This window comes from Rhipicephalus microplus, chromosome 10 (genome assembly GCF_043290135.1).
Source record: "Rhipicephalus microplus isolate Deutch F79 chromosome 10, USDA_Rmic, whole genome shotgun sequence".
NCBI lineage: Eukaryota > Metazoa > Arthropoda > Arachnida > Ixodida > Ixodidae > Rhipicephalus > Rhipicephalus microplus.
In genome coordinates this window covers 18,498,365-18,508,972 of record NC_134709.1, presented here as the reverse complement: position 1 = coordinate 18,508,972, position 10,608 = coordinate 18,498,365, and the positions used below count along the sequence as shown (strand labels likewise).

Genomic DNA, 10,608 nt, shown 5'->3' with positions numbered 1-10,608 from the left:
ATGTCGTTGCATTCAGAGAAGTCGCGTGAGTATCTTCTTGTCGCTGGATCCAAGACAGCGCGGGGTTCATAACGCACTGGTTCTTAATTTCGGGAGGGGGAGCACTCCTTGAAGTGGTCATTTTTCGCTCTGTATGCCATGGCGAAAAGAAATTTTGGGGCGGGGGTGGGGGGGAGTACGGGCTTGAGATGCTCTCCTCGGCCATAAGTCTGCTTTCTTCGCACGCCGTAGTATAGCCATACTTGCAAATGCAGTGATTACTTTTACGTTTAAAGCTAGTGAGTACATAGATTGAAACGCACCAATTCAGGGCTAAGTAATGTAGGTACTTTTAGTTTGACATTTTTCTGTTCATGCCATATCGGCGTAATTTTGTTTCGAACATGGTACATCAGGATTAACAGTACCTTAAGCAGCCATGCATGATTGTATACCTACATGGCGCGGTTATCTCGGACGATTGCGCATATCGGGGCATTATGCTAAAGGTTCCAATGTCACGCGTCAGTCCATGAGTTTTATATACTATCATATATGCACAATAGCCACAAAATGAATTAATGCGTCGAATATTTCGCTTCTTGGCGAAGCTGGGAAGGGTTCAGTGTAGTAAGCTCCATTACCGGCCAGCGCAGATTCATCCGAAAACGCTTGCTTACGTAGATACTATATAATTAGGTGTGCCACTCCAAGTGGTCCTAATTAGCACGGAGTCTCGCGATGCCGTACCCACCGCGGTGGTCTATAGTGGTTATGGTGCGCAGGCCCGAAGGTCGCGGGATCGAATCCCGGTCGCGACGGCGGCATTTCTGACAGAGGCCAAAATGCTTGGGACCCGTGTGATGTAGATTTAGGGGGACGAAATTTTCGCACTGCTCCATCACGGCGTCGCCACTGATAATGCCATCGTGATTTGGGGACGTGAAATCCCGAAAATGATTATCGTACGCAGTGCACCTAATCGTACCGTGGGTTTGGGCACGTAACACCCAAACAATTTTTTTTTAATTATTAGTGACCTTTACCGTGTGACCTGAACATTATCCTCTAACCATTTGTTGCGTGGGTGACCACATTCTTTTCTCTTAATCGCCTTCCACCTTTGCCTTCCAATTCCGCCTAACAGGAAGCCGTGCACGACATGATCAAAACAAGCGACAGATTTATTTATCTAATGTAGATTAGCTTACCACCAGCAGTTTCGTGCTTGCAAATGCGTCAAACGCCGCTTTCTCGTTGTTTCTTTTTTGCAGTCGTCGAAAAAGCCAAGCAGTCGTCAAAGACACTCACGGCGCTGTTTCCGAGGGTGAGCCTTGGGCGCTGCTATAGCGTCACCGCATTGATTGATTGATTGATTGATTGATGTGTGGCATCCTAAAATCACCATATGATTATCAAAGACGCCGTAGTGGAGGACTCCGGAAATTTCGACCACCTGGGGTTCTTTAACGTGCACCCAAATCCGAGCACACGGGCCTACAACATTTCCGCCTCCATCGGAAATGCAGCCGCCGCAGCCGGGATTCGATCCCGCGACCTTCGGGTCAGCAGCCGAGTACCTTAGCCACAGACCACCAAGGCGGGGCACGTGTCAGGCGTTTCTGTGTCATATTTCGGGGGTAAAATCCCAACATTAAGCCGAGTTAGAAAAAAAAATAACGTGGACCAGGCCCAATTTAGTGACGTTTATATGGAAATTATTTGGTACGATAAGTCAGTGATTCCTTTCTAATCTTCAATCAGACGGTGGAGGCACAATTATCTTGTAGAGGCCCGTGTTTTGTGCCATGTAGGTGAGCGTTGAGGAACACCAGATGGTCAAAATTATCCGAGCCCTCCATTAAGGTGTCTCTCATATGGTTGTGGGACGCAAGACAAGACCCCAGATATTATTATTATTATTATTATTATTATTATTATTATTATTATTATTATTATTATTATTATTATTATTATTATTATTTAGACGGTGTCGCTTTGAAGCATCTCGCCACCCAAATCTGAATCTTACTTTAACGAAACTGCACCCCACGCCCATGCTCGTAACAATCATGGTAACAATATAGACCTTTTCACTCAGGGCTCCCTGGTCGCCGCTATAGTCCTCTCTGGGCTGTTGTTAGCACGCCTAACCCCCCCCCCCCCTAAAATGCACTGCCGAGGCTGTGACGTCGACTTTGGTATTCTCGTGCAACAGTCCAGAAAAGAGGAAATCCTCCTCTCCGTAAAAAGGGTGGATAGGGCCTTGGATATTTCATCTCCACCATCCCCCTCCCTTGCGCAGGGTAGCAAACCGGCTGCCTATACGCTGGTTAACCTCCCTGCCGTTCTTTTCCTCCCATTTTCCTTCTTTCCTTCCTGGTACATTCTAGGCGCTATAGTAATAATAAACTCGACAGTGTGAACGACGCTAGGGGGGCGATGGTAGTTGAGGGATAAACGGCTGCGTTTGCGCATTGTGCAGAACCTCGCGCTGTTTTGTGGACGTGCATCAAAATACGCTGCTGACGCGTCCATATTCAATCTTGAAGAGCTGTACAATGCGGTGATCGAACGCAGCCGCGTATCGACTGAAGAATGCTCGGAACGCTCGGAACAACGGCGCATGCGTATATTTCATACTTGGCGTGTTTCACGCTTTTTAGGGGCGAAGCTCCTTAGGGCGTGGGCTGTGCGTCCCCTGTAGCCTGTATGTAGCCACCTCTAGTTTAGTTCTTGCAGTGTTCACTAGATGGCGGTACCGTCCCCTGTATGTAGCCACCTCTCGTTTAGTTCTTGTAGTGTTTACTAGATGGTGGTACTTGTAGCTGATGATGAAAAGATGCAAGATGTTATAAACTAGAAAGCGGTACTTGTAGTTGATGAAAGACGCGAGATCTTATAAAATAGGAATGATGTCACATATGGCGTGTCATTGGTTGAAGGCAATCGTTCGATTTAGTTCGGCGACGTACGCTATGGGGAGCGTTGTAATAAAATCCGTTCGCTGTTGGCGCGCGCTCGGAGTCGCCGGATGGATAAGGCTGCACAGCGGAGAGAGCGCAAGGCGGCAGCAGCGCGCGCTCGCAGACAGAATCCCGATGTGCGAGCGCGCGAGGCAAGGGACATCGCAAGCCATCCATCGTCTAAGAACAAATAAAAGTTGATTTGTGTATATACACACACAGCGTTTCTCACGTCTTTACATGATGATCGACTGGGCGAATTACACGGAAGATTCACAGTTTACCGATGAATCCCTCGGGAGCTTCGCCCATTCATCACCATTCACCCCGTGAATATGCCGTAATTTTTTTTCCTCGAAACAACAAAAAAGAAAGAAAAGGTGGATGTTAGAAAAATAAACATTTGAGACGAGGTACAACATAAAGGAAATATATACCTTACGGGGTCGAGTAAGAATAAAAGAATTTGCTAAATAAAGCTAATTAATTAGTATTTAGTCTTGAAAAAAATACAGGTTGCATGTACACACGAATGCCACTTATATACAATCGATAGAACTTTTATAGTTCGCATTTTTTTTTTGTAAGTCTTGGTCCAAGTTAGCCGGGACACCCGGCCCAATACAGATACGCGGCACATGACGGCGAAAATCAGCCGAGCGTGTATGTATAATTGCTAACGCAATAAAACGATGTTCCGTGCAAGAATTATAATGTTTATATATTGATTGATTAATTGATTGATTTACTCGATCTTCTCGCAGATTCCCAAGACGTGCACAACCCTGCTGGAGCAGCTGGTCAAGCGCGAGAGCAAGGTGTCCCTGCTGCGAGACCCGCTGACGCACTTCTGCGAGGAGCAGCTGGTGCTCCACGCGCAGGAGTGCGTGCTCAAGATCAACAAGCAGATCATCACGTACCAGGACGTCCGAGCCATGGTGCAGAACTTCATCGGCCTGCACACCATGGTGACACACACTTGCTCTTTCCATGCACAGTCGAGAGCCTCCGTATATATTGCCAACCAGCTCGTCTCTTTCTTTCTTTCTTTCTTTCTTTCTTTCTTTCTTTCTTTCTTTCTTTCTTTCTTTCTTTCTTTCTTTCTTTCTTTCTTTCTTTCTTTCTTTCTTTCTTTCTTTCTTTCTTTCTTTCTTTCTTTCTTTCTTTCTTTCTTTCTTTCTTTCTTTCTTTCCATGTTTTACGTTATCTGCCTATTGAACGTGTCGATCATGCATTACGTTAACCATGCCAGAATGTCTGATAGCATTCCAGATTCCAGCACGCAAATAATGTTCGCTCCCACATCTATAAATGACGACGCGCCTCGTCGCAGATAAGATTACCGACGCTATGTGCTCCGATAACAATATGCAGCGTACAATGCATGCTGGCTGTAATTTAATTTTCCGTTTCGGAGTCACGAGTTGGGCCAAGTAAAGAGTTTCACCTCGAGGGCGCCGACTGCTCCCTTCGTCCACGTCACGACTCGGGGACAATGTAGAACGAACGAAAGAATGAGCATTTAAGGGCTTCTTTTCCTTGCTTAGACAAAAGATTAATTGCAACCAACAGACGAAGAGAAGGAAATACGGAGGACGTTATTTCTAAAAAAAAAATACGATACAAATAGGAAGAAATTAGTGTGGACGAAAAGACAACTTGCCATCCGCAAGGACCGATATGGCTACAACCTTCGAGTGAGGACGTCCGATGCTTGACCGCCCCGCCGCGGTGGTCTAGTGGCTAAGGTACTCGGCTGCTGACCCGCACGTCGCGGGTTCGAATCCCGGCTGCTGCGGCTGCATTTCCAATGGAGGCGGAAATGTTGTAGGCCCGTGTACTCAGATTTGGGTGCACGTTAAAGAACCCCAGGTGGTCGACATTTCCGGAGCCCTCCACTACGGCGTCTCTCATAATCATATGGTGGTTTTGGGTCGTTAAACCTCACATATTAATCAATCCGATGCTCGACCAAATGAGCTACAGCGGCGCGTCATCCACCAGTCTACTTTATCGGGTATGCCTGTGCGTATAAACTTGATAGTGCTTGTCAGCGCCGATCGCCATGAAGGCCACGAGGGAAGTCGACTAACAAGCCGTCTCTCTGCGCACTTAAATTTCTTCGCATTCATTTCATGCTCGCTAAAAATAACGTGTCCTATGCTTAGTCTTTAGAATTTATAAAGCCAAACTGTGAATCGCTTTGTATTGATGAATTGCATACCTAGAACTCTTATTGTCGTTAATTCAGTTACCGAGGACATCAATGTCGAGGACGAGGAAATCAATGTCCAAGTCTCACTTTTAAATTTTGCGTTGAAATGGCCTCACGTGCCGTCGCGGATTTAAAATGTGTGCCTGTGTGTTTTGACACTGGCACAACGAAATTTCCTAAAACTTAGTGTGTTATGTCTACGGCCCCCTCGGTACTTTCGTTTTACTGATAAGAAACTGCGTAGGACCTGCTTGAAAAACCCCAAAAATTCCATGACGTCGCTACGTTTGCTGTGGAAATTTCAAGGTGGCGTCGCCAGCCGAATATTCTTCGTGCGCGCTTTCTCGCTTATACGGAGCGTCGTCGCGGTAAGCGTCTTGACTTCGAAATTGCGCAAGATTAAATTACGAATATGGGAAAAAAATCGTGCTTTATTAAGTGTCCCTTTATCACGTATCTGTGTGCTTCCTGTTTTTGTATGCACTGCACTCGCAATGTTTACAAACGCGCAGTTTGAATATTCTGCAGGAAGGCTTGTTCGTGGGCCAGTTGGTACTTGCTAATAACCACGGTTATAGTTCATAATAGCCATGGATAATATATTTTTATAGTACACTATCGTGATGTAACGCGAATACACAATGGATGGATGGATGGATGCATGGATGGATCGACGTATGTATCCGGCTGTGCCCTTTAGATCGGGTGGCGGCTCACGCCACCTAGGCATGAAGTTAAGTACTAACACTATGTGTTGAAGGATTGAATTTCACTCGCCCCTTGATTGTAGCCACCAATGAGTTAGCAAAGCGTGCACACGGAGCGCCCCCTGTATAGCCTGCTGGATGTCGCTTTCGCGCATGCGCGTTTGAAGCAGCTTATGTATTCCGTGTCTCCAACTTTCCGTCAAAGTCGTTGGCGCCTGTGGTGTGTGTGTGTGTGTGTGTTACTATGTGCCTTCGCGCTACTATACACCGTGATAATAGTCGGCGTGTGAACGCTGGTCGAATCGGAACGTTATCTCGCGTCTCTGATGTGCGCGTGCTGGCGCATGCGCAGTGCATCAAGCGCGATCCCGACGTGGCGCGGACGCAGGGAGAGAACATGCGCAAGCTCATCATCATCGTAAGCGAGCTCGCTGCATCGCTGGAGCGCCTGTGCGAAGTGCCCGTCACCGACTGGGTCTACATCGCCGACAACATCAACCAGCGCATGGAAAAGGTGCGCGCCTGGGTTCTCGGTCTCTCCAGAATGTATGGATTCCTTGAAGTAGAACCCCCCTGAAATATTAGGCGTGGCGGTGCGCAAAAAAAATAAAAATAAAATAAAACTATAACGCGAAGGAAGGCATACAACACACGGCGCAAATTTGAAAAGTCAGTACCCGAAAAAGAGCCCAAATAAATAGTGTTATCGTTTTTTCTATATTTTTTTTGCACACCACCGTGCTTACGTGAGTTAGCAACTCGCACAGCAGTCTGTATTTCTCGAATGACATATTCACTAAGCGCTGCCGGTCCTACTTAAAATGACACCAGTGGTTGTGAGGGTGAACATAAGCTGGATGGCTGTAGGCTACAACACTGTCGACTATGGCACAGAAAAGGCATACTCGGGACGTCTTTCTGCCACACGAATAGTCGTATTTCCAGCATGCTTGCCTTGTGTTATTGCCGTCACGATCGGTATGCGGCTGTCATTGCAATGGGCGATACCACAGGTGACGTCATCTGTGATATAGTTCATAGTGACGTCACAATGGTGTCATATAATAAGACATCATGGCATCATCGCTTGAGCAAAGATGCTGGACGTATACACCACGTCAGGTGCGAAAAGCTTCTATAAAAAGGCGTTTGTGGTGTGCATGTGTTCGGGGGGGGGGGGGGGGGGGGGTGATGAGCAATGCGATCGGCTGACGCCACCAACGTGATTTTGGGCGTCTTTCACACTGCGGCTTCTTATGCCTTGCAAAGAGTCTGATCTCCGGCTGTATAACTTTGAAGTGTTACGCTGGAGGCTTTCGACTTGAAGTGGTACAGAGTGCAGCATATGCTGCCAACGCATTTTCCTCTTGCGCGGTAAAATGCCTTATCTGCGACAGTTACATTCACCGATGATCAAGTAGCATATCTTGAGCAACTATAAGAATGTAATTAATTTGTGTCGAGCACTAAATGCTTATTTTAGGATGTCTGTGGCAAATACATATGTCAGCATGCTTTTGCGCAATGGTGGGGCCTAAGTCTCTTTAATAAAATAAGAAAGAAGGGAACCGAGTCTCCTCAATACATTAGTCGAACCTCTCTTGCCATTCTTTACAGTTCAGGGCGATCCCGCGCGACACGCAGGTCGCGCGGGATCGAATCCCGGTTGCGGCGGTTGCATTTTCGATGGAGGCGAAAATGCTGCAGGCCCGTGTGCTCAGATATTGATGCACGTTAAACCCGGCTGGTCGAAAATTCCGGAGCCCTCCACTACGGCGTCGCTCATAATCATATCGTGGTTTTGGGACGTTAAAGCCCACATATCAATCAAATGAACTTTTGAAAATAATGGCGGCCGAAAGTCCTCGCTGTTTCAACGAACTATTTGCGCCCGCATTACCCTTAGAAGCCGTGGGACCAAAGACAGACAATCGTCGTATAATCGAAACACATAATCGCTTATTTTGCATTTTTGCATCCACTGCGACCTTTTTTTTTTCGGGAATTCTCTTAAGGGGTGCGGGGGAGGGGGGGGGGGGGGTCCGTGCGCATGCCTATTCGTATCAGCGTAAAATGCCTGTTTTTTAAATTTTTTCTGCTTGTTCTTTCACCAACAAAACGTTATTACTTGGGCGTAACTAATGCATATGGTTCTACGACTTCAGCAAGTTAACGCTACCTTCTGCGCGCAAGAATTAATGTGACATTTACACGTTCGTTACTCGAACGAAAAGGTAGCTGACGTCGCAACTGGTTATACTAGTGACGCGTAAGTAGAGAGATAGCTACTCTGCCCGAGACCGCGGCGAGTGCTGTAACGTGGCTCTAACGGTGTGTGCATGCGCGGCATTAGAGAGCTTTAGTACTGCGGAATGGTGCTACGTACGCATCACGCAAGCGCCTTGCGTTACGTGGCGTCGTTTGCCACTAATCGGCTTTTAGTACGCCGTAGTGCCCGCGTATACGCAACGAGCGTGAAGCATGTTGCGTCATCTGGTAGATCAAAATAGAAGCACGTGTTGTTGACAGCCAATGTGAGCCAATCCAAGTGTTATAGCCAGATTATGGCCATATTTTAAGCCACAGAGCCAGTCGGTGCTTTCCTTCGATGCCGCTATTTTGCAAAACGAAGTCTCGCGCTGTCGCGAACTTGTTCGAGAGCGGCGCGATCAGCTCATACGTACGCACGCACGCATCTCATGCGTGCGTACGTAGCGGCTGCGTACGTAACGCGATACGTGCGCGTTGCGGTCTGCGCATGCGCACTATGCAGAACGTGGCGTCCTTACGTACGCAACGCCGCCACGTACGCAGCGTACGCACTTCTAAAACTCTCTATTGTCTTATCTCGTGCAGCTCAACCTGCCCAAGTCGCTCCCGTTCGCCACCTATATACCGAAGATACGGGACTTCGAGAACGTCAGGATGCTCGGCGCCGGTGGGTTTGGGTGAGTTACACAAGCACGTATCGCGACGTTAGATTCTATAGTACGTTACGTCGTATACGCAACGGTGACGTCAAACGCTGGTACATTGCTTCAAACGCAGTTGTTACGGCAACCCTCTCAAAGCCTTTGTACTCAATTGTTTCACCATGTACGCCCATACACATTTTGTACCATGATCGTAAGAGGGGAGGGAGTTCAAACCCTTCCCGAAAATTTTCAAATTTTGCTCGCGTATTGTATATACACGTACACATACCAACACACGCACGAACATATAAAGTATAGTTGAACCCCTCCCCCCCCCCCCCCCCACACACACTCACTTAAAAAAGTGCCGCCACATCCACGAAGTGAATGATGATGAGTGGGCGAAGCTCCGGAGGTAAACCTGGTAAACCATGAATCCTCCGTACATTTTGCCCACTCGATTTTATTGCAACGCTCCCCCTAGCGCACGTCGCCGCACTATATGGAACGATGACACGCGCCATATGTGGCATCATTCCTATGTTATAACACCTCGCATCTTTCATAATCAACTACACGTACCGCCGTCTAGTTTATAACATCTTGCATCTTTTGGATGGATGGATGGATGGGTGGATTGATGGATGGATGGACGGACGGACGGACGGACGGACGGATGGATGGATGGATGGATGGATGGATGGATGGACGGACGGATGGATGGATGGACGGACGGATGGACGGATGGACGGGTGGATATGGCTGTACCCTTTAGATCGGGCGGTGGCTAGCGTAATACTTAATGCCGTCAGCTACAAGTACCGCCATCTAGTGAACACTGCAAGAACTGAACGAGAGGTGGCTACATAGAGGGGACGCACAGCCCACGCCTTAAGGAGCTTCGCCCCTAAAAAATTTCTGGCTACGCCCCTTTGGTGCACGTTACTTGATTTTGCGAGTTGCGTCGATTAGTGGCTAATAAGAAATGGCAAGGATACAGTGGTGTTTGTGTCAAACGGACTTCCTGCGTGAAAAAAAATTGACGTCATTTAAAATATTTTGCAGCATAGTGTGATAAGTTGGTAACTTTGCTGAAGGCACTTCCACGTCATACGAGTCGTCCGACCGGCCGCTTTCCTTGAGCAGTGTCAAAAGCGCAATATTGTGTTTGCTCTAAACTAACATAACTGAAAAGGGAATACGAGTGACTTCAGGATGAACATATGCTCATTTGCAGTTTTATTAAGGCGAATGAGTATGAAACACATAAATCAACGTATCACGACAATACTTTTCTTTTAATCGAACAACGTAGCATGCGTTTGACGCATTTGCGACAGTTATTCACAGGTGTTCTGAAAGGGTTGAACGCGTCGGTATACGTGATAGTCACAGAGGTGCACGGGAAACGTATTACATCTGCATTTGGCTCTAGAATGGAAGCTTGGGCTGGATGGTGGTGCATCTTTATGTAGGAACAACAGCGCTAAGAAAACAGGACTAGTGAATATCGGCGCCTGTGTCCTGCCTTCTCTGGTACTCGACCGTTTCGAGCGCTGTTGCGCCTGCGTAAAAATGCGCGCGCGCACGCGCGCACACACACACACACACACACACACACACACACACACACGTATATATATATATATATATATATATATATATATATATATATATATATATATATATATATATATATATATATATATTCCTAAACGTTCGCGCTTCAGCCTTCATTAAGCTTACCTATTTGTTTGAACCCCTGTTTTGTGTGTCAAATAAAAAGCCTTTATTATTAAGCAATTATTATTATTAAGCAATTATTC

The 10,608-nt window shown here is 47.0% G+C and overlaps 1 protein-coding gene across 1 annotated transcript in view; it reads left to right on the top strand.

Annotated features, from left to right (window-relative positions):
* The window catches only part of LOC142774880 (microtubule-associated serine/threonine-protein kinase 3-like), a 34,810-nt gene continuing 24,202 nt past the window's right edge, over window positions 1-10,608 (top strand). Inside the window, exons 1-5 of the mRNA XM_075876031.1 lie at window positions 1-25; window positions 1,254-1,306; window positions 3,710-3,913; window positions 6,220-6,381; window positions 8,724-8,815. Of these exons, the coding sequence (XP_075732146.1) occupies window positions 1-25; window positions 1,254-1,306; window positions 3,710-3,913; window positions 6,220-6,381; window positions 8,724-8,815 (536 nt within the window). The remainder of the gene's footprint in view (window positions 26-1,253; window positions 1,307-3,709; window positions 3,914-6,219; window positions 6,382-8,723; window positions 8,816-10,608) is intronic.